The 25,610-nt window shown below is 40.7% G+C and overlaps 4 protein-coding genes across 5 annotated transcripts; 1 reads left to right on the plus strand and 3 right to left on the minus strand.

Annotated features, from left to right (window-relative positions):
* Window positions 1-1,646: 1,646 nt before the first annotated feature.
* On the minus strand, window positions 1,647-3,635 carry LOC122415794 (cold and drought-regulated protein CORA-like). Its single transcript, XM_043428262.1, has 4 exons — window positions 3,509-3,635; window positions 2,651-2,895; window positions 1,949-2,440; window positions 1,647-1,873 (listed from the first exon to the last, which is right to left on the minus strand). The coding sequence occupies exons 2-4, from the start codon at window positions 2,890-2,892 to the stop codon at window positions 1,861-1,863; spliced, it is 747 nt and encodes a 248-aa protein (XP_043284197.1). The 5' UTR covers window positions 2,893-2,895; window positions 3,509-3,635; the 3' UTR covers window positions 1,647-1,860.
* A 146-nt stretch (window positions 3,636-3,781) lies between these two features.
* LOC122415793 (dynein regulatory complex subunit 2-like) lies at window positions 3,782-7,997 on the plus strand. Its single transcript, XM_043428261.1, has 7 exons — window positions 3,782-5,608; window positions 5,858-6,081; window positions 6,294-6,583; window positions 6,671-6,793; window positions 6,870-7,103; window positions 7,260-7,459; window positions 7,552-7,997. Exons 1-7 carry the CDS (start codon window positions 5,594-5,596, stop codon window positions 7,720-7,722), a joined length of 1,257 nt encoding a protein of 418 aa, XP_043284196.1. The 5' UTR covers window positions 3,782-5,593; the 3' UTR covers window positions 7,723-7,997.
* On the minus strand, window positions 7,763-12,666 carry OstDelta (oligosaccharide transferase delta subunit). The gene is made up of 11 exons (XM_043428260.1): window positions 12,510-12,666; window positions 11,778-11,989; window positions 11,456-11,584; window positions 11,177-11,337; window positions 10,940-11,079; window positions 10,301-10,676; window positions 9,871-10,050; window positions 9,529-9,742; window positions 9,217-9,435; window positions 8,811-8,982; window positions 7,763-8,555 (listed from the first exon to the last, which is right to left on the minus strand). The coding sequence occupies exons 1-11, from the start codon at window positions 12,598-12,600 to the stop codon at window positions 8,410-8,412; spliced, it is 2,040 nt and encodes a 679-aa protein (XP_043284195.1). The 5' UTR covers window positions 12,601-12,666; the 3' UTR covers window positions 7,763-8,409.
* Window positions 12,667-13,140: 474 nt separating this feature from the next.
* On the minus strand, window positions 13,141-25,538 carry pps (protein partner of snf). Of its 2 annotated transcripts, XM_043428244.1 has the most exons (15): window positions 25,143-25,538; window positions 24,379-24,513; window positions 23,737-24,009; window positions 23,335-23,606; window positions 23,071-23,200; window positions 21,835-22,935; window positions 21,319-21,702; window positions 21,075-21,164; window positions 20,814-20,938; window positions 20,371-20,735; window positions 19,977-20,251; window positions 19,393-19,878; window positions 19,158-19,303; window positions 16,134-19,067; window positions 13,141-16,020 (listed from the first exon to the last, which is right to left on the minus strand). In XM_043428244.1, the coding sequence occupies exons 2-15, from the start codon at window positions 24,500-24,502 to the stop codon at window positions 15,136-15,138; spliced, it is 7,590 nt and encodes a 2,529-aa protein (XP_043284179.1). In that variant the 5' UTR covers window positions 24,503-24,513; window positions 25,143-25,538; the 3' UTR covers window positions 13,141-15,135. The 2 variants fall into 2 exon arrangements, with proteins under 2 accessions (XP_043284179.1, XP_043284180.1); XM_043428245.1 differs by lacking the exon at window positions 21,075-21,164.
* Between the last annotated feature and the right edge of the window lie 72 nt (window positions 25,539-25,610).

Below are 25,610 nucleotides of genomic sequence, written 5' to 3' on the forward strand. Positions count from 1 at the left end.
GAAGAAATCATGGAAATAGTTCGAGTCAAGTGGACAAAAAACGATCAGGTTTCGTGTGCGCTCGGTTGCGCTTGTAAAATCAAGATGAGAAGGTAGGTAAACTCTTTCGAATTCATTTCTCACATTTTACGACTTTATCGATACTCATTCTGTGATTATATCCCAAACAAAAGAAATCGGAAATAAGCTCGAAATTCCGCAAATGTAGAAACGTGGTGGTCGCTGTCCCGTGCGTGTAATACATAAAGATTCCAACTTTACAGTTGTCTAAAACTTCCAAGAAAAATATATAATTGTACGAAATAATCGGAGAGATAGTGCATGATTGGTGCGCTAAAAGGGGTTCGGGTGGTCCAAATTAGCACCAGTCTGCTTTAACAAGCGCAATCGCGAAAGTGGCCTTTTTCCTATTTACCGAGTGTAGCATCGCACTCCGACTGAACTTTCCATGTTAACCACGTATACGGTGTGTACAGAGTTACATACTTATAAAAGCGTCATAACTCCGGTCCTACAGGCAGAAGCTTCTCGATGTCTTCACTAGAGGCGCGGCGGCGGCGGCGTTTAGTGTTTAGTCCGGCGCGTATTGTTTCAGGAGACGAGGAAAATGGTGAAAAGAGAAAAAAATAGGTCGAACGAATAATCTTAGTTTTTATTCATTAAGAAAAACGTTAAGGGACTTTAGCTCTCGTACAGGGGCAAGACGGAAGGACGCATAACCGATGAAAGTGAGGTATGTTGTAAGAAGAGGAATCGTGCGACGTTCTCAATGTTCGTTCCCAACACGCATTTAGAAATGAGTGTGCGTCGGTCTAGCGTCGGCGGTATAGCCCAGCAGCGTATACCAGGCGTGGGGAAAGCGCGCGTACGGCGCGTATTCTCACCGTTAATAAGCGCGTGCGTGAAATTAAAAGTGAGAGAAAGAGGATACAGTGAGGAGAGTAAGAAAATGAGGTGGGTCTATTACGAAAACAAAATAATCGTGAATCAAACGACTCGCCCAAAGTTTTATTGATGAGCGTTTACAAAAGAATTAGTGGTCGAGCGCTAATGGAATCCATGGAATCCGGGTAGATACGATGCCGGAAGCGCAGTAGAATTTTGGACAGCTTTCGGAACAGAACGTTCCGATTGACATCGTAGCAGAGAGTTCAAATTTTAGCATCTTCGTGTTGATAGTAAAACCGGCACTTGCGGGTAGCAATAAAAATTCTTCGATGCTGGTTGAAAGAGAGTGGTAATAGAAATAAGAATTAGACGAATAATCCTCGAATAATTCGTGCTACCGAAAGACTGAACCATCGTTTGACTATCGCATTCTTCTGAACAGTTACATCGAATCATTTACATAAATCATTGTTTTAATAAAAAAAAGTTTATTGAGAAAGGAATTTTTCAGTGGTAGCAATAGATTCATCGTATATAATTCAGAGTCCGAAAACTCATTTTTTGTCGTTTTTTTTTTACACAAAAACAAAGTCAAATGAGCGTCTGGGAAAATCCAAAAAAAAAGACCTGATTTGACTATGCTATTATAGAAACGAAAGTTCTTATTATCGTGGCAAACAGAGGAGTATTGGAGAATGGAGAGAAAAGAACGCTTTGCAATAAAACTACAAAATTCATCCATACAAATAGCCAGAAAATAGTACAAAATAAAGTGACGTTTATTCACGAATAAATATATATACGAAAATAATGTAGTTTTTTCGCGTGGTTCAAACCACGTGGCAGAGTTTGTGGTGAGGGCGCTAGGAGCAGCAAAAGGCGGGAAAATGTCGCCGCGTTTTATTCTCGTTCGCTGTTTACGCATCGACCAGATAAAGTGATTGTTGACAACGGTGGTCCCTCGATAGTCGTTTACCAGGATTTACTAAAAGTGAAGAGACATTTAGTGGTTACGATTCTGAGGAAGTCATTGAAGGGTTATGTTTGGTGCGACTCTTACCCAGCATTGAGAGAAAATCCTGCGGACGCGGAGGCAGATGCGTATGGACGAGAATAGTGATAATTTCCTCCATTATTGTTGTAGCCGTTGTCGTAATACACTCCGCCGTGCCCTCCCCCGCTGTGTCCGTGATCGTAGTAGCCTCCTCCGCCATGAGCGCCGTTATAGCCTCCGTTGTAACCTGAGGCATAACCTCCATCGTAATATACCTCTTCGGAACCGCCGCCGTTCCATCCTCCGTGATAGCCGTTGGAACCTCCGTAGTATCCTCCGTTGTAACCTCCATTATAACCTCCATTGTATCCTCCGTTGTAACCTCCACTGTATCCTCCGTTGTAACCCCCATTGTATCCTCCGTTGTAACCTCCATTGTATCCTCCGTTGTAACCTCCGCCGTATCCACTATAACCTCGCTGTCCACCGGTATAATAAGACCCACGGTAAACGGGCGCGTAAGTTCCGCCATAAGAGCCGTGACCGCCGCCGTAGGAACTGTGAAACATTCAATAAACGGGTAAGTATTTATTCACACAACTATCTCGTTCTTTTCTCGATCCGGATAATATTCATTGGCTCAAAATCGTGCATATTTCCTTTGTTCTCCATTCGATCGGGTAATTTTCGTGAATAATCCTGACAGCGCATCAAGAGGTGATTTGCACGCTAAAAAACGTGTGCATGCGAGTCGTGAGGGTAACTTACGACTTTGCGTGATAGAGACCAGCGCCGACAAGTCCCGCGCCTAAAACGGCTTTGGCGCCAAGAGCAGCGCCGCCCAGTAAAAGCGCCTTTTTCACTAGCAAAGTTCGTTTGTCGCGAACCAGTACCGGCGAATCTGCACGAGTTTCGAGTAGTTCATCGTGCTTATCTTCTTCTTGTTGAGCTCGTGCACCGTAAGCCAACGCCGCAATGACGGCCACCAAAAACGCGTATCTCAGCTTCATGATCTGGTAAAAATAATAATAATAATAATTGGTCAGTCGGACGGCTCCGTTTATGTTTTGAGTGTTTGTCACCGTTAATGGGCAAGAAATTCGCATAAAATTCGCCCTCCGCGGTCATGACAGCTTGACAGAAATTGAACATCGTTCACGGTCAATCAAATAAATGGAAAAAGAAATAAAAAAAAAGTCATTACGAGCGTCAAGCCCGAGCATCGATCGCTTTCGAACGAACTTTTGACCAAGTGATTTGAAATTGCTCGCACGTAATTTAGGAGCCCACGCACATCGAGCCTTTATCCGTATGTACGTAGAATTTCGAAAGTTGGGAAATTTCGTCAAAATTCGTGTACGAATATACGAAACACGTAACAAACTCTTTATGTACAATAGATATGAACGACGACGCGTGTATTCCATACGCGATCCGATTTCCTTAAGTAACAAAAAAGATTTGAAAAACGAGCAATACGAACAATTGGAAAAATAGGTATTTTTGAAAAAAAATTCATCAACGCATCTCCATTTGGGGAAACGCATTATTTTTCGAACGTACATACTGAAAAGAGAAGTGAAAAAAACACAAGCGTATAAATATGCGATTGAAGAAAATACACACCGAGCGATGAATGTTAAAACTTAAAAATGTAGAGTTAAAACGGACACTCGCTTCATCTATTTCTAACGAAAGTTCGAATCCCGGACTGAGAGAACACAAATGATCGCATCTCGTAGACGAGGATGACTTTTATAGGATACGGGGTTTACGCGAATCCCCCATTGGCTCAAAGCCGCGCCCATCATTTCGGAGATCCCGAGGTCACCAAGATACATACTCGATTTCGAGCGTGTGTACGCATCGTCTCTGGAACGTGTGCGAGAACAGGTACCCCCTTAACGACAAAGATCTTCATCGTTGAGGGGAACTCCCGGACTGGGATTTGCCACGTTTCCAAATATACGTGTACAGATATCGGATGGAGTCAACTTTATGGCCGACCTTGAACTTACAGCTTTGTATGCATTGCGAGATATACGCGGAGCACTTGCGTATGAAATCCTTTCACTCCCATGCCCAACTTCCATGAAAAACCAACGTCGCATGAACAACCGTTTCATGGAATGTCAATTTTCACGTAATCGAGTTTCCGACTGATTTTATATCCAAAACTCGTTTCCATAACACTCCAAGCAGCTTGTTTCAAACTCGTTTATTACGAACAATTGTGAAAAAACTAGCGTTGCAACATTTTTTTTACGGTTTCCTACAATTCATTTTCGACAGATTATTTTTCGTCGCCAGACATTTTTTCAATATTTTCGGACGTTCTGACACATCCGGACGGTCGTGATTCTTCGACTTACGAACAGAGTCTGGACGCAGAAAAAATTTAATCACTCGTCTCGTCCCAAGTGGTCGAACATTATTTTCCGTTTGTAGAAATTGGGTGTACAATTTTGTAGACTATTGAGCCTTGACACCGGTCTACGGAAACGAGACCTTGATTAATATTTATGAATCTTGGTGGTTTCAAACTAATTTTTACTTCGCGCTTCGTCTTTGCTCGAAGGGTTTGAAATATGTATTTTATCACAATTTGTCGTTAAAACGAAAATCACATTTTTTCTCACGGGCCAGCGTGTGTTTAACCTGCTGTCTCTGTTATGTTTTCGTTTGGACATCTTTTTCCTTCGCTTCGTATCTCCCCATGCAAATATTATGTGACTTTCCCATTGCTTTCGAAAGTTCATTCTTCACTTCGTTTACGAAAACTATTCCGAATTTTGTCCAAAGTCCCACGACTTGAAAAAAATCGTCAAGCTTGTTAATGCGTAAAATTATAATTGCTTGAGGCCATTAGAAAAATTAAGCGACGGAAGTCATGCGTTGGTTCATTGTAAAGTGAAAAATAATCATAAAATTACTGAAAATTCAAGTGACAATCGAACGAACGAATGACCTCCGCGTTGATGAATTCGTGGTCGAAAAAAATGAGCAACGCGCACGCGTATTTTTTTTTTATTCAGTGGCTTCTGAAAACGAATCTCCGGTTTTCTTCGAGACCTTGAAGAAAATATCCCGCGAGAATATAGTACATAGCATGTAACCGCAAAGAGGCTCGATATCTCAGAGGACTTGTATGACTAAAATACTTAAAACGAGCCTGAAAAAATCAGGTACACAAATAATGCGTAACTGGCGTATGCAACAACGAATTCTCTTAACAAAATCTTCAATTATAATTTATTATTTCTGATTCATACTAATGTGGATCAATAGTGATAATGGTTGGAGAAATATTTAGTATTTTTATTTCCAATTCGTGACAATATCGATGACGTTCGATTTTCGATTGTGTTTCGCGTATTTGAGGTTATTAGTAACGACACCTCCGACGTAAGACAGAGATTTGTATATTAAACGTTTTTTTTAAAAATAGCATCGCGACAGATGAATGAAATTTTTACGAAAGGTCCAGGGGAAAGGTCGTTCGCTTTTCATGAATCTCGCTGTACGCGTTAAAACTTCGCGTGGCGGTATAAATTGAAAAATAGTTGAGGTTAGAATTCGACGGAAAGAAAATCGAAGGAGGATATAATGTGACACGAGTCGGTTGAGACGACGACTGTGGCAGATCTCAAAGAACAAGAATTACGTTAACACGAGGAATTTGTGAGCAGAAAGAAACGACTTTTGGACGATATGCCGTTAAAGTGGGTGAGTCAGTGGCGAGGGAAGTTGATTAACATTCAACCGGTATCCGAGATTTTGATATCGTTTAGTTTGCATAATCGTATCCGCGTGCTTTGCCAACTTATGAGGAAACGGAATATATTAATGAAAACTAGGCTATAAATTATCAAAAAAATCAATACTAACAATATTTATAGCTGATGTGCTCAAAAACGAATATATTTTCATTTCATCCCATTTTATTCGACGCGAATGATTAAAATTGGGATTCAGCCGAAAAAGAGGCGGGAATCTGAGCTCGAAGCCATGAAGGAGCGACGAATTTCATTGAAGAAGGAACAAGTTCATCGCGAGGTTAATTATGGTAACCTGAACGAGGATCGAAATCGACGCGTGTGGAGAGATACAATGATGAAAGTTAAGCTACCAATGTGGCGAGAGGATGTTGAGGTCGCGTGGCACACTTTTGATCGATCTATCGACTCCAAAGAGCACGGGTATATGTATTCAAGCAAATGCCAGAAATTTTGTAACTCGAAATTTCTATCGTATCGGATGTTCATTTCTAACGAGTGCGAACGATTAATCGTTCCTCAGTAATTCTCTAAAATGACAAACAGGGCCTTTGGGTAGAAAACCGAGGTCCGATAAAAATTCTTGTCGACCTTTTTTTCTTTGAGTAATAACTCTCTCTCTCTCTCTCTCTTAGGGCAAACCTGATGGTGGACGCTGTGGAAACAGCGAGACAGCTATACGAGAGAAATTTTTCGTCTCACGCCGAGGCCATTGATCGTTTCATTCAAACCTACGGATCGAGACTCGGCGAGCTTGAGGATCGCTACAAAAAAGATCTCGAGTATCTTGTTACAAACTATATGAAGGATCGACAGCGGCTTGAGGAACGTCAAAACGAGGATGAGGTTTCATTACGATCAGTTATATTTAGCACTGATCAGCATTTAAAGGAAACTTTTAGTGACATCAAGAATAAAACAATTGGTTAATTGTTTATCCGTTTTTTCGCATTATTTATTTGTCATTTTCTAGGATTAAAAAAAAAAAATTTATCCTCTTGCTAATGTTTAGCCAAAATCGATGTGGTGAGAGAAAAAAATGACAATTCGAGGCGGATGGCCGTCGCGATGCTGGAGAGCGAGTTGTCGAGTCGTTGGAGCGATTTAAGAGGAATTTTAAACGATTACGAAAACTGTTAGTTTTGCGCCTCCCCTCCCTTTTCTCTTTCATTAGCGAGAAATTTATTCATTGACGAGGGATTCTCACGCAGCGACGAAACAACGTAGACGGACTTACGAGCAGATGAAAATTAAAGACGACCGAGAACGTGCCATTATAGAACGCCAGGTATCAACCACCTCCGGTTTATTGGATTCTATTCGCAAACTCAAGGACAAAATTTGCAATTTTTCAATGACCGCTGAGAAAAGAACATCCGAAATTTCGGCGGAACTAACATTTTTCCAAGACGCTTATCGCACCGCTAAACAACGATTTTCATCTGGTTGGTACGCTCCGATACTGAAAAATGTACACAGTTGACTCGCTTTTTTCAATTTCTCATTTCACTGGATGGTCCAAAATATGCAAATTCGATCGACCGTTTGGTGAAACACAAGCGGAATTTAGTGGGGGAAAAAAATAATTAAAATTATTCTAGAGGAAAAGAAAGACAAAGCTCGTCTAGTTTTTCTTACCAAAGAATACAACAAAACGGCCATGCGTTTGAAAAAACTGGTTGAGAAGGGTGAAAAAATATTGCGTGTCGTATACGATTGCAGCAAATATGAAACGGAGGACGAAAAAATATTGTTACCTTTTTACGACGACAGCCATTTGCCGGAAACTCAAGACAACGAGGTGGAATGCATTTTTAATTAATTTTTTTTCGATTTTGAACTCCGGATGCACAGAATTTTGAATAAAAAAAAAAAAACAATTGAATTGAGCAGAACTTGAACAGAGATCTCGATGCCTTGGAAATAACGTTTTGGAGACGGGTCGGGTCAGCGAGGCTCATCACAACGGAACTTCAACTCGAGAGATCGAGACTCTTCGAGGAATCTTTATTCTTACAAGAATCCTTGCGCGAATGTATGCCGCAATGTGATGTTATTTATTGAATTCGACAATGGACGCTGCAAAACGGAAGATCGTGAAATGTACGGAATTTAACAAGTGTTTATTTATCGAAAAATTTCACAGTAGCCGTACATAATTTAATTATTATAGCGCAAATTATTCACACCTCTGTATTATGCTTAGTTTAAAGTTATCAGAATTCTTGCCTCTTCTATGAAAATCTCGAGTCGAAATATTTTGTCGTAACAATTCGATGTCAAGAAATATTGTAGTCGAGAAATCAATAAAAAAAAGTCTATTTTATTTCGTTCGTAAACGTAATTGCAGTTACTTTCGGGGCTTTCTTTTATTGAAAAACTTTTCCAACAGGAAAACATTGCTTGATAACTCCACATACGTTTCTCTTACTTGCTACAGGTTGGACATAAGAAAATTGGAAATTTTTCTCGTACGAATTTCGGTACTTTTTCTTAGTTGCATTCTTAATCAGTTCTTTTGGGCACTGTCAATGAAGCCGTAAGAAGAGCTCTAGACGGAATGTTCCCATAATTAAAAAATCGCTCTTTAGATTTGAATTGGGACTAGAATGCACCATTGGACGTTGGTTTCTTCTCGCTTTATCATTCTCAGTTTTGATGAGCTTCGAAAAGATGGTGATATTTGAGTTTAACTCGAGTGTATGTGAAAAATAAAACAGAATACGAGGGAAAAAATATATTCGGCGGTAATTAGCGAGATGACTTGTGACTCTGAGCTATTTGCGATAACAATTTGCTTCCAGCCAAGAACGTTACGACACCAAGGCCAAGAAGGTATCGCAGAGTTACGAACATGTCGAGTCTCAGCCAGAAAATTCCGAAGAGAATGAAAATACCTGAAAAAGAAGGAGGAAACAAGGTTAATTTCGTTTATCGAATTTGCTTTTCATCTTTTATGATTGAGAATTCAAAATCTGTCGTGTTGTGAAAATCGGGCTACAAACGTGACGATTCGAATGCATTACGTTTGTGAAAAATTCACCATGTTTTATTTCCGCTCGATTGAAAACGAATCGATCGACTTTTCATCCGATCGTCCGTCAAGCATCGAGCGTTTGAATATAAATTCAACATCGATTAACGATACTCACTAGCTAACCCTAGATGGAAAACGATGGCGCTGAGAGAAAATGGAAATTTGGAAATATTCACTCGGAGCTTCGCCCAGAGTCCAAGCAGGAGGAAAATGGGTGCAAGGCATAGTCCAGTAAAGAGATTGGACACGAAGACCGGTGGCCTTTTCTCGGGTTCGCGGAACATGTGCTAAAAATAAATGAAAACATAAATTTCTTGAGTCCTTTCGGAAGGAAAATATCTAAGTCATGGATTGTCGGACACGACCAATTACATTATCGTAAGGTAAACGATAACTACGAGACAGATTGTGTTGCATTAAATTTGCCAGTGTTTTGGAGGTGATCGACTCATGAAAAGATTTCGACCACTAACGAGCACTGGCAGCTTTTCAAAAGAAAACAAATAATTCTGCGTCTGTACCTGAATTTCTGGTTTTGGTGTGTAGATGTTCGGTTTTTGTTTGTACGCCGACGGTTTTTTTGCAGCTGCAACTTCCGAGCCCGAAGGTTCTGGGAATTTGAGACTCACGCTTGCCAGCGGCCACGCAAAGGAGTTGCTGAGTGTCGCGTCACCCACAATCAATTCGACGTTGTAATCACCGCTTTGATAACCAAAAGTTTGTGCCGCTGATCCAACCGGCTGAAATGAAATTGATGAAGAGTTAGAATCCTACCAACACGATAAAAATCAAGCACAGTTTCGAGGGAAAAAAAAGAAAATAAAAATTCTCACCATATCGAATTTATACACATGAGATGCATCTGGCTCGGCCACAAAATGGATTTCGCGACCTTGCTTTGTGCTTGACACCGAGTACAAACGGACGAAAGCTTGATGGACTCGCATCGGTTTCTCGTTCGCAGAATCCCGCAACAAGAATCTAATGACGAGTTTTTGTTGCGAATCAGCTTCAATCTTTTCAGCCAATTTTTGTGGATAAGCAACTCTGAAAACGATCAATGTTCGAATGAGTTATGGGCCTTAACAATTCATAGATATTAATCAGTTAACGATGATTCGCTATTTTTCGTTCGTTGCTCAGAAATGAAATTGGGTTATTTGGGAAAAACTCACTTGACGAGTTTCGGTTGAGTTGTTTGATCGGCATCGCCGGTTCCGATCTCGAGATAATCGACTCGTACTTCGGAAAGAACCTTCACCGATACGACGTTGGAAACTTTTCCAGCCGAAATCGCTATTTTGTAAAAACCACGATGGGGTTTGATTTCCATGAGATTCATCGTGAACAATGTCCTTAAAAATGACAAATTTCATATTAACTTATGAGCGGCTGCATACCAAACACATTTCTCATTACTTTGGCAATTGAATGTACGTCAGGCTCGTGTAAATCGAATTAGTACATGAAAAAAGGATTGCAAGGCTGAGTTTGACGATTGATGTACCCCAAGCGTATAACTGAGATTGTATCGAAATTCCAAAATCAGCAAATAATTGGGAGAAAACGAAAGGCAAACGTAAAAACCTATGATCATAATCTTACTTATCCGTTGGAGAAGCTTCGAAATTTCTCTTGCTTATAACAACGACGTCGTCCTCGACTCGCGTCGCTGAATTGGCAACGACGACAGGAGTTGTTGGCAAAGGGCGGCCGAGAATATCGCATACTTTGACTTTAACGAGTGGTTGTTCGGGTGAAACAATTAATCCTCCTTCGGCAAGACTTATGGAAACAGGTTTGTTGAGCTCGTTGTTTGCGAGAGTCGTCAATGCTGAGAGAAGTTTTACGACGCCTTTTGGTGTTTGTACAGAGTGCCGAGATAAAAGATAATTCGCCAATTTGACAATTTGGTGGTCCTTTACGGATGGAGGTTCCTTCAGCGAAGTCGATAATCTTGCAATGCCATCGATCACCAAACCTAGAATATTCGAGTTAGCAATCGTGTTAAAAATTATTATGTTTTCTTTTCTGTCGTGACAAATATGAGATATATTTCGAAATAGTCAGTTGGTTGCTTGGTTTTCTCCACTGGTGATCCAGAAGAACGAAAGTTTGTTAAACATCATTTGATTTCAGAGAGTTCAATTGAGATTGAGTAATTTTTTTCATCACATTCGATTAAAAATCGAAGACTATCCTGAATTTTTAGAACATAAGAATAAAGTTCCGAGAGTAACTTACTTGTAACAGGAAGCCCGCCTTCGAAATGTAAAAGTCGGCCATTGGTTTCATCAGCTTGAACGACTGCATCAGGAATTTTATCCCAAGCGAATTTTCCCTCTTGCCCCAAAAACGAAGCAATGTGGAAAGTGTATCCCAAGCTAAAAAATATGAGGAACGCAATGCGTCGTGCCGATCATACTCATTCATTTAGTTGTAGAAAATTTGTATGATTAAAAAAAAAAAAAAAGAACTCACTTTTGAATGCTATCATCTTTTTTTAGGGCAGCCTGAACGAGTTTCACCAGTTTAGAAACCGTAGCTGCTGACATTTTCTGAGACAGGGTTACGAGGGCCGAAGTTGCAAAGTACAGTTCTGGAATCGTTGAAGTTTCCTTCTCGATTACTTTTGTCAATATCTGAGAAAATATAATGATAATATTAGTACCGGATCATGATTTTTTACTCTCGTTACAAATGATTTTTTCATGTCTCTCTTAGAATTTGGGAATAACCTTATAATACGCTGTATGTTACCTGCGCAAGTTTGGCTGTAGGCACAGGCTGACATGATCCTAACGCTCTCCATGCTGTAACTATGTAATAAATATCCTCAGGGCTTGCTTCTCCTTTGTTTGCTTCTGCTAAGAGATACTCGCAGCTTTCCTGTGAAAGTTCATAAAGTTCCAATGATTACATTCGCCACAGACATGATAATGGATCGCGTTATCTCATCATATTCAGTAAGACTAATCTATAGAATCATGGTTCATCAATATTAGCGATTTTCATCATTTGGCCTTAGAGATATAAATGAATGGAAATACTTCGTATTCTTGATTAATGGAGAATTTTTTACCTTAGTCTTTGGAATTGGTTCCCCAAGTAAGCGGTAGCCAATTACGGCGTAAAACGTTGTTTCAACGTCGCTAAATTTGAAACCAGGTTCAATTACTGTTTTCAGATGTATTCTATCAGACTGCGTCAAATAAGAACTTGTTGAAGTAGGCTCTTCCGGAGCCGCAATGATCGGTGGTATCAAAATTGCTGCTATAACAGCCAACCCAAGCACTGCAAAGAGATTATATTTTTTGTCTTTGTCTAATACAGAATTGTCATACACGTTTACAAATTTCGACAATCATTTTTGATTTTGGTAAAGGAAGTTGGTTTCTGAATTTTTTCACTACTACTTTTTCTTGTTACATGGTTGCAATCCTTTATTCTTGAAATATATTGCTACATAATAGAAAATTAATGAAAACGAATACGACTAGAATGCAGTGAGAGGAATGAGGCCAGTGTTTAACCCCCTCAGCGCATACGTGGCTCTAATGCATGGTAAGTACAATGCATTATACTTGTTTTAATTGAGTACGTATAGAATTGATCGATTACGAATTTGCGCAAAAAAGGATTTCAGAGAATAAGAATTGAAAACTTGGAAAAATATACATTTGAAAGTAATAGGGCAAAACATTGGGACGCGTTTCTAGTTCTATGAAACATTAAAAAAAAAAAAAAAAAGGAATTGTCACATTTATTCGAAAGATATGCTATGTAAAGAATTTCTCGAAAAATAAATACTCACTGAGATGCCCCATATTTTTTTTCCTGTAATATCGATGCCAAGAAAGAGAGCTTTTCCTGTTTTGAACAAAAGTTACTCTCGAGCCGGTCATCCCGTCGGCTTTCCAACCAAGATGGCTCTTGGTCTTTCCCCATTGCGCGTGTCAAGAAAAATGGACGATTCGTTGTACAGGAAATCGCTGGCAAGCAAGCAAGCCCTGAATTTTTCAGTATATGCGCATTGACTAGGATACGTGGCTTCCGGTTTGTCGAACATGAGAAGTCTCGTATACAACTGTAATCAGAAGAGAAATAAGATGTTCTTCAACTATCTGACAATTCTCGCACTTGATTTAATTTTATTTCATCGATAAATGTCGTAATCTGTGCAGGATTTTTGATGAAAAAGTACTTTCGAATCAATCGTTCGTATCCAACCAATAATCTTTATTCATCACGCAGATCCGATACATAAAATTTGATTTGGGGGGTCAATTAAAAATGGTGGAGCCAATTGCGTTCCAGAGATGCTCTTTCCCCTCTTATTGCCATTTCCGGGAGGTCATGCGCATCTCCGGAATAAACCATGAAAACCCCTACGTGTTATATATATTGCACGGGTCAAGCAATTACGCCAATAATAAAAACTACGGTGAGATTTGTGAATATATATATTTTATATAATGTACATATACAAAACAAGGAAAACTCGTGTTGGATACTTTATAGCACTCACCATTTTTTTCTGATATTCAAAAGTTTTTAATTTATTAAATTTGTGAATGATATATAAGATGAGATTTTTCCTCAAACATAAAATAATGCTATTACTCTGCAGAGGTCGTTTCTTTTTTGCACGTACTTTAAATCGTTCAGTTCTTTTAAAATATTTCAATCAGACTAATTGGCGCCTAGAAAAATTGTGCAAGATTTTCCAATCGTAACGTGAAGCCGGGGTAATTGACAGTACATTTGATAAGTCAAAACAGGCTTTTGGTGACAACTTTTATCAATCGCGCACAACGAAAATACGCGCTGTAATATGCAATTCGCGTATATTTATTCTCATCCATCACACGTCATGTTTATATATGGAAAATAACGAACGGTGATTGGTTTTTTTTTTTAACTGGAAGTGAGCAAATAAATGTAGAGATTGGAAGCGAGTCTGTGAAAAAGGAAGTTATTTGTACACATGGAATAGTTTTGTTTTTACGCATTTTTTTTCATTCTGTTTCAATTTCATCATTTTGTTGGGATCGAACATTTCGTCGTACGGCACGGCTACGTTCTTTGATAAGTGTTGCTCGAACGTACAATCCGGTCAACTCAAATTTGAAATGGGTACAAAATATTGTGGAGTTTTCTTCATTCTAAATGATTGTACTATGTCTATGTTGATATAGATATACATATATATATATATAGAGGGCAATTTGAGACGATCAATCGTGAAAAAAATTTTCTGAGTAATAAAAAATAAATCAGAAAATCCAAACGCGTGTCCGTCGAAACTGGAAAAAACTGCATACCTAGGGTACAAATCAATTATTGAATACATCTCAATTTATGAAAAACTTTTGTCACTGGCCCGTAAATGTATGAAAAACTTTCCCACACGTACATGTGTGTGTGTATGTGTGTGTGTTGTGTATGTGCGCGCGCGCGCGTGTTTGTGTGTGTTTGCGTACACAATTTCCAATATTTAAACATATCGGAATGCCGAGCTTAAATATTAACAAAAAAATACATCATTGAATCTACGTCGAAAAAACATTTGAGAAATGATTTTTCTTTCGTCTACAGGCATTTCATCTATCCATTATGCGATAATTTTCCAGCTGTACTTGCGCTCGTGTCGCATGTTGAAACAAAATTATTTTTTAGGCTCTCAAGCTTTCTCGCGTTGAGAATATCTCAAATTTTCTATAGCCCAAGCCAAAAATTGCATCCCTTCGTAATTCCGGTATTTAACGAATCGCAAAAAATGATGGAAATATTTAGGGGTGACGATGGACAAATTTGAAGGAAAATTGAAGTGATGGTTGTTGATTCGCGAGTTGGGAGATATGGAAATTACTATGAAAACAATTTCAGGCAAGAACCCACATTTACGATGGTTTTTTTCGTGCGTAAAAGACTTGACGTTTTTTTCACTCGATGTTGACTGAAAATGCTATTCTAGCCAAATAATATGCGGCCACACGACACAGGCCTCCATTACACTTTCCGTCGGGATTTAAAAAAAATGCATTTTTTTCCAATACTGTACAAAAGTTCATTTCGATTTCGACCCGCCTTTCCAAACGCTATGTACATGAACGAAAAGTTCTCTCGAGAAAGTCCTTGGGAGAGGGAAAAAATGCCTCGAGAATCGCAAGTACTTGTTCGGATGCCCATATTCGTATCGCTCACTTTGGTATTTACATTTTTTGCTCGCGAGAACCGCGAGGGGAGTCACAGTTTACGAACCGCAAAATATTAAACTTATCGATATAGCAAGGAGAGGAAAACCGGGGCCCTCGAAAATGTATCCACTTGAAATAGTCCACAAATAATTCGAGGATTGAGAGTCGTGGTTTGTTTTTAACAGTAATAGAAAAATACGATACTCCGTGCAGGTATGAGAGAAAACTAAAAGTAAGAATTCACTCGGTAGGTCCTTGACCCCATCGCGATTTTGTCCTTGGGGTTTTAGTTGGCGAGGTTGCAGGGTCCTCTGAACCTTTCCGTTTGACGCTCAACACGATACCACTTTTAGGTACGAATTTTTGAGGGCTTTTGTTGGATTCGAGACCCGTTGGTGCCGTGGACGGAAACATCGGAGGTAAATCTTCGTCCTCGAGACCCGGTGGTTTTGGCTGTTCCATCGAAATGTTTACGCCGCTCTTTTTATTGTCGTTGTCTTCGAGTACGAGGCCCGGAGGGTAAAGAATTTTTTCCGAGCTGTGAGGAAGTTGTGGCGAAAGTGGATTCGCCGAAGTCGGTGGAAGCGGCGGAGGAGGCGGCGGCGGTGGGGGTGGCGGAGACGTGAACGCTGGTGGCGGTGCAGGAGGAACCGTTTGCGTATCAATATTCGGATAAACCGTTGCTGCCGCGACCGCGGCCAGCTCTTCTTCGGCTTTTTTAATGAGATCCAAATCGCTCAAAGATCTTAATGTACTTTTAGTCTCCTTGATACTTTTCGATCCCGTGCTTTCTGTCGATCCTTGTATGCTTTTGTTTATGAACGTTGGCGTATATTTATCCGTCGATGATTTTATCGGGTACAACGATGGATTTGACGAAGTGAGGAACGTGGCGCTCGGCTTCGATGGCAAATAGGGATCGATTTTCGAACTTTCCTGACGCTTTACATTCGCCAATATTTCTTGAAGATTCGGAGGGATTGTTATGTCCGAGACCTTGTCCAATATCGGCTGTGCGAATTTTGCTATACCCGGAGGTGGCGGAGGTGTGAAAGAGCGAACATCCGTTGGGCTGTAAGCCTCGTCCGAGTCACCTCCGACTTCTGGAGGATCCAGACCCAGACCCTGCAATTTGAGCATGGATTTTTTTTTTTTAGTTCTTGAATAAACGTGGAAATCTGTATTGTAGGGGAAAAATGTAAGATTAAAAAGAGTGCAGAAAAGGAAAACTTTCTTACCGGCAACGAGGAGACCGCATCGCCAAGGAAGGAGGAGCTAATACTCTGAATCTGTTGTTTCTGTTCCTCGATTTGTCGATTTAATTCGTCCATTTTCCTCTGAAGTTCCGTCGAGTTTTTGTTCGGGGATGAGAGACCGGAGGTCGAGATTATCGGATTATCGAGCAAATTAGAAGGATCGACGATGCGAACGTTCTCGGCATTCTGGAGGGGTTCATCGAGGTCGGACGCTCCGCCAGGACTGTAAGGTTCATCACCGTCGTCGGGTTCAAGATCGTCAGGAATACCGCCATCGGGAGTAGCTTCGGTGTTGGCCGTGGTAGGAAGTAATAGCGGTGGTGGTGTTTCTCCTTCGGGGGATTCGGTGAGATCGATTTTAGATGATAATTCAGGGACGAGTTTAGAAATGGTGGCATTGTCGATGATAGAATTCCTTGACATTCCAACGTGAGCTTTGTTGAGACTGTCAAGAGTCATTTGCGTGACGTTCGTCTGTTTTTCTCGGAGCGATTCGAGCAAGAGCCCCTTGTGAATGGGTCTCGGAGAATCAGGCGGAGATTGTTGTTGAAGGTGATGCGAATGATGAAGATGGTGATGATGATGATGGTGGCGAATCGAATTTTTATCAAGCGACGGATCTTCCTCATCTTTTTTAAGTATTTTCGTTGGAGGCGCGATAACGGGACTCGCTACATTGGCGACCCGTTTGCGTTTGTTGCGTACGATAATTCCTAGAAGAAGATGAGGTCTCTGGTCCTCAAATCCGGGTCCAACAAGGGGCAGTAAAACCGAAGGTATTTGGCTCTGTCGAGAGAAAGGCATGATGTAAAAATCTTTAATATTTTTGGAGACGTTACCGACGACGCCGAGACGACTACGACTGTTCAAGTAACTGTAGAGGGTTATGTAAGGAATTTTTTCCTCGTCGTTCGCAGCGGTCAATCTTATAACTAAAATTTCTTTGGAACCGGATTTCTTCATTTTGGAGATATAATCCCAGACGGTGTCATGACTTATGCGTCCAACGACGTCCACCGTGTCGGGAAGATCTTCCATAAGATCTCTCGCGTGACCACTCATTTCTTGAGCGGTTATGAAGAATTTAGCTACGTCGACCATGTTTACGAAACCTCGCCATACGGTCTGAGAAGGGCCGCCCCCACTTTTCGAGAGATTCTGTCCTTTCTCGAGCTGCGAAATATCGACGCTAATCCCTGCTACATCTTTTTCCCTCTCGGTCTCTTCATTTATGTCCGGAGTTTTGATATTGACCGTTGAACTTGGTTCTCGATCGGAAACGTCCGAATCGTTACCACCGTCTAAACTCGCGTTCGCCGTTGTTGTAGTTGTCGCGGGTATGGTCATGCTCGTCGTTGTCGTAGTATCTTCCTCGATGTGTCGCCAGAGTCGATCTTCGATAGGTTTGGCATCATCGATTCCAGATTGCGAACCTTCTTTATTACCTCTTTCACCGCCGTCTCTCTTGTTGCTTCCACGACCTTTATCGTTGTTTCCATCTTCCTCTCGACTACTGCGACTCTTACGATCTTTCTTTCCACGACTTCGTCTCTCTCGATCTTTCTCTCTCTGTCTGCCACTTTGTTCTTTACCACTTTTATGACGTTGTTCACGATCTTTACTCTCTTTTTCCGTATCACCACGTTTACCATCTTTGCTTCTCGTTGATTTTCTGTCTCTGCTTCTCTCGCGATCTCTGCTACGCCGCCTTCGTCCTCTACTGTGACTTCTGCGACGATCGTCCTCATCGAGTTTCTTACTCCTCGTTACTTTTTCAACTTCTTTTTCCGTTGATTTTGAGGAGCTCTTGCTGTCCCCTCTTTCCTTGTCTCTTATCTTCTCACGGTCTTTTTTCTTGCGTTCCTCGCTTGGAGTCGTCGCAGCTACACTCGTAACGCTACTTTTCGACCATTTTGAATCTTCGCTCGATAAAGAGTGACTCTTGTCGTCCTTTGGATCTTTGCTGCTCTCGTCTTCCTCGTCCTCGCCAGCTTCCTGGCTGTTGAGAGCCGTCACGATATCCTGCACAGGTGTCTTGGGATCAACGTGATCGATAGAGGTATCGTTCTCGATTATCAATTCGCCTTTGTGAGTTTTAACGACGATTGATTTAGCTTGAGACATCAAATCTAGCTCGTTCTTCTTGATCATTTCTAATTGATGCTTCGTTTCTTTTTCCCTCCATTCGGCAAGTTCTTGACTCGCCATCTCGTCCGGACTAAGTCTCACAACTGCATCCGGAGTCAACGATCGATCCGCTATTTTTCTGTATAACGTTAAATTCTTTCTGTCTTTTATGTTAAACACGAGGCTCCGATATTTCGATTTGTATTTAGCCCCCGTGTCTCGAAAATATTTGTAAAGTTCGAGCTCAATGTTCAACGCTAAATCGCTGATTTCTTCATCGTTCAGACTTAAATCTTTACTCTCGCGAATTCTAGTTGTCAATAATTCCGTAAGTGTTTTACGAACGTTTAGCCTAATTGGCTCGGGCTCCACTTTTTTTGCTACCGGTGGAGTCTTTTGAACAGACTTTTGTTGCTGTTGTCCTTGTCCTTGCTGTACCTGCTGTTGTTGTTGCTGCTGCTGTTGCTGCTGTTGTTGCTGAGATCCCGCAGCTGTTTTAGTGCCCTCTTGTTTTTTTATTGCAATTTGCTTCGGCGAACTTGTCGCTCCCGATTTTGCTTGTTGAGATATTATTTTTATCGTTGTTTGTCGCATCACTGGACTTTTTCCTGCCGACGGCGAACCTTGAGATTTTTGCTGAATCGTTTTTGGCGACAAACGTTGTTGAGCCCCTGAAAGCACTACGAGCTTTTTATTACTCGGCGAAAGCACTGTTTGCTTCGAGCCCACCACTTTCGCGTACACCATTTTGTTCTGAGCTCCTGAACTTGTTCCCTGATTCGTTTTTACCTGGAGTAAAAAAAAAAAAAACAAAAACATACGACTCAAGGATTGATCTCAATGGTAACAAAATTCACCGAATTTTATAAGATCACATACCATTTTACCAACTCCCTGGGTTTGAATAGCTGTCACAGTTTTGCCACCGATCTGTAGAGTGTTCAAATTGTTCGGACGAACAACTTCGAATGTTGGATTGTCCTTGAGCCAATTTTTCAAATTTGATCTCGTCGGGGCATCGGCGCCTTGATTTTTTTTTTTTTCAAACGTAATTATTAATATCAAGGGAATCCAGTTACGCATGTGATAAATCTAATAGATTTTAAAACCTTACCAGTGAGAACTTTGCCGGTCCTTCTTTCGAAAACAATGACTCTGGGATCGGCCGCAACTTTTGGAGTTTCGGTCGCGGCATGATTGATTTTGGTTTGCGGAGCGGCTGTTCCGCTTGGTTTGCTATCTCTCGTAAGTGTTTCTTGAGCGTGAGCCAATATGCAAGCATCCGAGCAGTAAATGCTTGAATTTCGGGCTTCTTTCTTGCAAACGACGCACTGCGTTACACCTGCCAATGTTGTCGGAATCGACGGAGCTTCAACGACGACAGGTTGACTCGGAGTTTTTACTATTTTTTCGTTCGAAGTGACTACTCCACTCGTTCGAGGAGTCGTCGCTCGGGGAGAACGTTCCGAGTCTTCTTTTATTGAAGTTTTTCCGACGATCGGTTGAGGTTTTTTTGCTTCGGAGCTCGGATTGCCTTGATCCTTTTTTTTCAAACAATTTGGACACACCCATTCTATCCCCTGCTCTTCCATTTGTTGTCCTGTGTAGATAAATAAACCAAGTATAGATAGTACTCGAACGAGTTTGATAATTAGAGGAAATTAGATGCACAGGAAAATGGATTTTCCGTATATTCACCCATAGCTTTGCTGACGTGGACACATTTTCCATGAAACCAGTCTTCACAGACGTCGCAACAAATCATAAATCTGTTATTATGAGGTCGTTTACAAATGCACCACAATCGATCTGGATCGTCCTCTGAATCCGAATTTTGTTCCTCCTCCTCATCGTCATCGTCGTCCTCATCGTCATCTGCAATCCCTTGATTTTCTATTTCTTCATCAACACTCGAGCGATCCCTTCCTTCGAAGTCTTTGGATCTGTGATGCTGCACTACCATAGCTTGTTTTCTGTACAAAGAAGTTAAATGGTAGAAAAAACAAACAAACAAGACATTTTCGCGTATCAATGACTTGTTGATGACTCGTTCGTGCAGTTAACTAGTTATTATATTCAGCAACATTCTTACACAATCTTCTCTTCTTCTCTTGAGACCTCAACAGTTGTTTTTTGCGGTGATTCTGGCTTCGCCTGAAGTCGCTTGCTCCTCGTAGCCGGTGCTTCGATTGGCGGTAGAGTTATAACTCGTCCTCCTCGGATAATCTGGATCGGTTCTCTTTCGTCTCTCTTTTTAGGCGTTTCAACTGACGTTTTAGCAGAACCATGCAAATTCGTTGGTCCAAGCAGAGCCATCATCGTATCAGATTTAACGGGATTCGTGACCTTCATGGAAAGTTCCTCCTTCATGTTAGTTTCCATGGGCTCTTCAAACCTTGACGTCTTTGCTGCTAGTAAGGGCTCGGGCAATGAATTCGAAGGCTCGGCCAGAACGGGCTGGAATATTGTATAATAAGTTCAACTATTTCTTTATAAAATGATAACACGAATATCATTTGCGAACATGAAACTTACGTGATCACCAAGATCATCTCCCAATTCTTCCTGGAGAAGCAGCGCTTCGGCGAGTAATTCTTCGTCGTGTTTCCCAGCTTCCATTTCCAAGGTGGCCAAAAGGTGTTCCTCGCCTTCGATTCCACCTGAAAAAAGCACATATTTTTATGAATCAAAATATATATTGCAGGTTAGGAAATGTATTTTTATGATGACGGAATCAGTGTAATTTGAAAAAATTATAAATTTCGCAGGTACAGCATAGCACAGTAATAAACTTACTTTGCTCAGGCATAGTTGGATTTGGAACAATTGGTGATTCCGTGGGTCGTATGAGCCCAGGATTATCGACCGTTGGAGTTACGTTTGCGACTATTTCATACCAAATTAAAAGGTGAACAAAAAATACAACATAAATTAAATAAATGTAATAAATGAGGAAAACAATAAATTGGAAAAATCAAAATCGAAGAAATACAACGTGAAAAATATAAATAAAGAAAATAGATTGCTGATAATTTCTTACCAGGATCCAACGATGGTTCCAGTTCTTCGACCGTGGGAACCTTCGCCTCAGTTTTATTGTCATGTCTTCCTTGGGCGGATAGCGCTTCATCGTTTGCGGTACTCAAGACCGACAGTGCATCCACCGTTGATAATCGCGACTCGATATTCGATGAATTTTCACCTTGGTTTTTCATCGATCCGGTTGGCGATGTAACGTCTGGACTACCGACGGTTGCATTGCTCATCGATTCTTGAAGTAAAGTTGGGGTTCCAGGATGCTCGACACTTTTGGCATCCGAACCAACTCGACGAATTATATCAGGAGTTGAGAAAAGTGCTGGACCCAAACCGGCCAGGACAGCCGGTGCTTTGCGTGGGTCCTTTTTCACGTGTTTTCTTGATGCTGCAGAAGTTGCGTCGGAAAATATTTAAAAAATTGAATCTTACAAAATTTGCACAGTACTAGTTCAATCACGAAAGAATTTATATTCCAATCATTTATTGAGAACAAAAATAGCTATGAAAAAGAACAAACCATCGGGAGTTTTGATCTCAGCACTTTTCAAACTGTCTTCGATTTTATTCTCGGATTCGGATTTCCTTTTTTCTCTCTTGATTTCAATACTTCTGTGTCTAAGGGGAGGAGAAGGTGTGGGTATATTTTCTTGAGGCGAATCGTTTGCGGAGTGTTGTTCGTGCTGCAACAACTGTTGTGGTAATTGCGAAGGTGGAGTTTCTATTCGTGGAGGTTGTTGTTGCTGTTCAAGACCAAGAATAGAGGCAGCAGTAGCGGCAGCGGCAGCAGCGGAAGAAGACGAAGACGAATCATTAGAAGTAATGGTACAAGCTTTCATTTGTTGGGTGTCTAGGCTGCTCGAAGGGGTTTTCGGAGCGGCGGTTGCACCGACTGTGACTAGTTTTCCTTCTTCGGTGGTCGCGAGTTTCGTTTGAATTTGCAAAGGAGTCGTTTTGCTATTTCTGGCAAGTACCAAAGATTGTCGTTTATTGGCAATGGTTTTGAGCTCGTTGGGTCTGATCACAAGTTTCTTTTGCACCAGGACAACCTTTTGATTGTATCTTCCTTGTCCTGGCTTTGTCAATATCATATCGCCCTTAATCATATTCGCGTTTATTAGATCAGCTTTCACTTGATTCGTCGTTTGTAAAGGTTTTTCTGTAACACTAGGTGTTTCCGTAATTCCCGTTGGAGGTGACGTCGTCTGTATCTCCATCGTCATGCTTCGACTCGGTGAAGAATCTTCTTTTTTTCTTCCACTGACACTTCTCGTTCGTTGTTTTTTTCCTCGCGCAGGATTAAATCTTTCGGGCCTTTCCGATTTTTCTGGACTTTTCATCGCGACCACCGCAGCTGCCATCTCCATGTCTAATCTTCGTACTTGATCCATATCCATTTGCTTGTTGGCGCTTCGGCGACGAGTGGCGCTTGTACTTCCCCCGCGCGTCGTCAAACCTTTTCTTCCGCCTCGTGCTCGTAATCCCCCTCGACGTGGTCCACGAGGCCCGAAATCCGAATCATCGTCCGATGGTGGTTCAGACTCTGACGAAGTCTCGGACGAAGAGGCTGATGAGTCATTTTCTTTTCGTTCTGGCTCTACGCGAACGTTCGTGCTCGCACCTGTGTAATTGATTTTTGATCAAACTTTGCAGGTAGCAAAATATTCTTCATTCACCAATTATGTTTACGGCTCATTCATTTTATATATAAATTTATTATATAAATTTTTCCTTTATCGATTATTAATTAACCTACCTCTGATAGGGGATTGCTGTGCAAGACCACTCGAATTTCTCAGATTCTGTGTGGAACAAGTTTTTGTTAAAGCCGTTGGTTGAGTGACTGCTGTCGTAATTTTTCTGCCACGAGCAGCGACTAATCGGGTCTGAAAATAGCAAGAAATTTCGATCCTTTAGTGATGTTATCATTTCTTCGTAAATTCCACCATTTTTTCCCTATTTTGAAGCGAAAATTATTCTTGCCTCAAACATGAAGTACACAATAGTCAATACGACTTACAGTAGCATTTCTGGGAAATATTCTTGAGCGTCCTACGGGTGATGTCAAATTGTCAGCGACATTCGAATCGGTACTAGGTTGGATGGCAGAAGCCAGTTGCAGTGCAGAAGAATGCTTATTAAGCTCCAAATGATCAACAATGTCTGGTGAATTTGCTATTGGTAATGGATCGGATGGTTCAGGATCTGTGGGGGAAGTCCGAGTCGTGTAGCAATGATCCAGTTCGATACAATACTTGATAGATTTTTGTTGTTCCTCCACTGTCAGCATATCTGTTGAATAGTAAATATGTTCCATTGTATATTGCAGATGTTTTGGAAAATGACTACTAGAAACTTTTGTGGAATATTGATTAAATAGTGGGTTAATGATGATAAGTCAGTTATTTGAATACAAACTAACCTAGCATAGCAGTGACATTTTCCCCAAGAATTTGTTTAGCTTGTTCGCTCTGTAGAGCTGTTTCCAATTTCTCCAATTGTTCAGGGTCCATTTCCATAAATGGATCGACTAATCCTGTTACGTCGGTCGAACCTACTACTGTAGCAGGGTTGCTTCCTGTCTCTGGTCTTTCAAAACTCGGTGGGTCAACAGTCAACGTTAAATCTCCATTTTCAGCATCTCCTTCGCTCTGTCCTACTCTAACAACACTAACTTTTGCGTCCGACTGATTCACTGGAAATTGAGGAAAAACAATCCATTTACCAGTAACATAACCATACATATTAAATTCTGATGGCGGGTGAACTCATATCTGGGAAAATGAAGAAAAAAGGTTGATAATCTTTAAATACATCATAGAAGGATTAAAAATTTACGTTTTCCAATGCAAACCTCCAGAAATTTGAAAAAATTTATCAAAGAATCAACTTTAAAGAAGCATGTAACAAAAACTAGAATAACAGCTTATTATTTCATTGGACATTTTTTGATATTCTAAATTTTTTGACAGTACGTTCTGTTTTCTTTCCTAAGTCTCCAACACTTAATATCTCTGATAATTATTTGAAATAGTTTGTGTCAGTTCAAAAATCTTTTACTCACTTATCAAGTTTTGTAAAGTTTCCTGATCAACTGAAATGGTTCCATCATCGTTAACAACTATGATAAGTGTGTCGTCTTTTTTAGAACCACTTTGGTGCGATTCGACGATGAATGAACTGGACATAGCGTCGGTAACTGCAATTCACAACAATTGTTGAGTAGTTGCAATTTCTTAATGTAATGAAAGAACAAGAATGCATGAAATAGATAGGGAATGAGGAATCAATTGAGAACTACATGAAATGGATATTGGTGCGATATTTTTATTCATTCATTAAAATATTGAGTAGTTTCAATCTTTGATAATGAAACAGAAATACTTGATTAGTAGAACCTCCTGAGAATAATTCTGTGATTGTGAAAAAGAACTGAAAAAGGCTATTCTGGTGGTAACACGCGACAATAAATTGCAAAGATTACGGTGATCAACCGGTAATGCTTCACGGGAATGAGCGACAAAAAACACAAAAGTATGTTTAAAAAAGCATCATTTTATTGAGGATGGAGGCACAGAAAAAACGTACTTTTTATTACAGGAAGAAAAAAAAACGACTGTTCAGAATCTCATAATGAAAAGAATCACGAGGGAAAATAAACAGAATCGCGGCAGAGAGGCCATCTTGTTTGGGCCGCGAGAGTACAAGGTGGAAGAGCGAACTTAGCGAACGCGGCCAAAGTATTTAGCGCGACGTATATACACAAATATATACAAAACTATCACACGATAACAAAGTAATACTAAAACGTAATGAAGGGTTACTCACATATTCACCGAGAGTCCCTCGTGCGTCTAAACTCCCGAAATATAATTATTTAAATCACTAGATCCGTGAATCCTCTTGTAGAGGTTGCTCGTTACGCTCTTTACACGAATACATCTCGAGGAAACTCACAATCGCAAACGGCGGGTCTTTTTTCACTCTTTTTTGCAATGAAACATAGCAGTTTTTTTTTAATCCCCTCTACAAGAAACACTTGGCCGAGTTGAGCGATGCGCACGATCGACGCTGCGCGCGGGACAAACACTCCCTTCTCCTCGCAGTAGACAATTTCACGCGCATTCGGAAACGCGCATTTTTCTCTATGTACATTTTACGTGAATAGAGATGCGCGGGAAATATTGTCGGTTTTTTCGCTTGCTTGAGTATATTTATAAGTATGTGTGTGTGTTATATCTATGCATATTTTTACGTGTCGTAACCCTCGTGAAGTTGGCCGACTAATTTTGAGTT

The sequence above is a fragment of the Venturia canescens genome, chromosome 9 (genome assembly GCF_019457755.1).
Source record: "Venturia canescens isolate UGA chromosome 9, ASM1945775v1, whole genome shotgun sequence".
In the NCBI taxonomy this organism is placed as follows: Eukaryota; Metazoa; Arthropoda; class Insecta; order Hymenoptera; family Ichneumonidae; genus Venturia; species Venturia canescens.

What these genes read in the sequence shown, in the direction of transcription:
- LOC122415794 (XM_043428262.1), bottom strand. Translation starts at nt 2,892, where the DNA reads ATGAAGCTGAGATACGCGTTTTTGGTGGCCGTCATTGCGGCGTTGGCT. An exon ending in GGTCTCTATCACGCAAAGTC is followed by an intron (nt 2,441 to 2,650) that starts GTAAGTTACCCT and finishes AATGTTTCACAG; the next exon opens with TTCCTACGGCGGCGGTCACG.
- LOC122415793 (XM_043428261.1), top strand. An exon ending in ATCGACTCCAAAGAGCACGG is followed by an intron (nt 6,082 to 6,293) that starts GTATATGTATTC and finishes TCTCTCTCTTAG; the next exon opens with GGCAAACCTGATGGTGGACG. An exon ending in TTTAAACGATTACGAAAACT is followed by an intron (nt 6,794 to 6,869) that starts GTTAGTTTTGCG and finishes ATTCTCACGCAG; the next exon opens with CGACGAAACAACGTAGACGG.
- OstDelta (XM_043428260.1), bottom strand. Translation starts at nt 12,600, where the DNA reads ATGACCGGCTCGAGAGTAACTTTTGTTCAAAACAGGAAAAGCTCTCTT. An exon ending in ATGTGTATAAATTCGATATG is followed by an intron (nt 9,436 to 9,528) that starts GTGAGAATTTTT and finishes ATTTCATTTCAG; the next exon opens with CCGGTTGGATCAGCGGCACA. An exon ending in TTTCCATCTAGGGTTAGCTA is followed by an intron (nt 8,556 to 8,810) that starts GTGAGTATCGTT and finishes CTTCTTTTTCAG; the next exon opens with GTATTTTCATTCTCTTCGGA.
- pps (XM_043428244.1), bottom strand. Translation starts at nt 24,502, where the DNA reads ATGTCCAGTTCATTCATCGTCGAATCGCACCAAAGTGGTTCTAAAAAA. An exon ending in AACTTTACAAAACTTGATAA is followed by an intron (nt 24,010 to 24,378) that starts GTGAGTAAAAGA and finishes CTCAATTTCCAG; the next exon opens with TGAATCAGTCGGACGCAAAA. An exon ending in GAGATGATCTTGGTGATCAC is followed by an intron (nt 20,736 to 20,813) that starts GTAAGTTTCATG and finishes ACAATATTCCAG; the next exon opens with CCCGTTCTGGCCGAGCCTTC.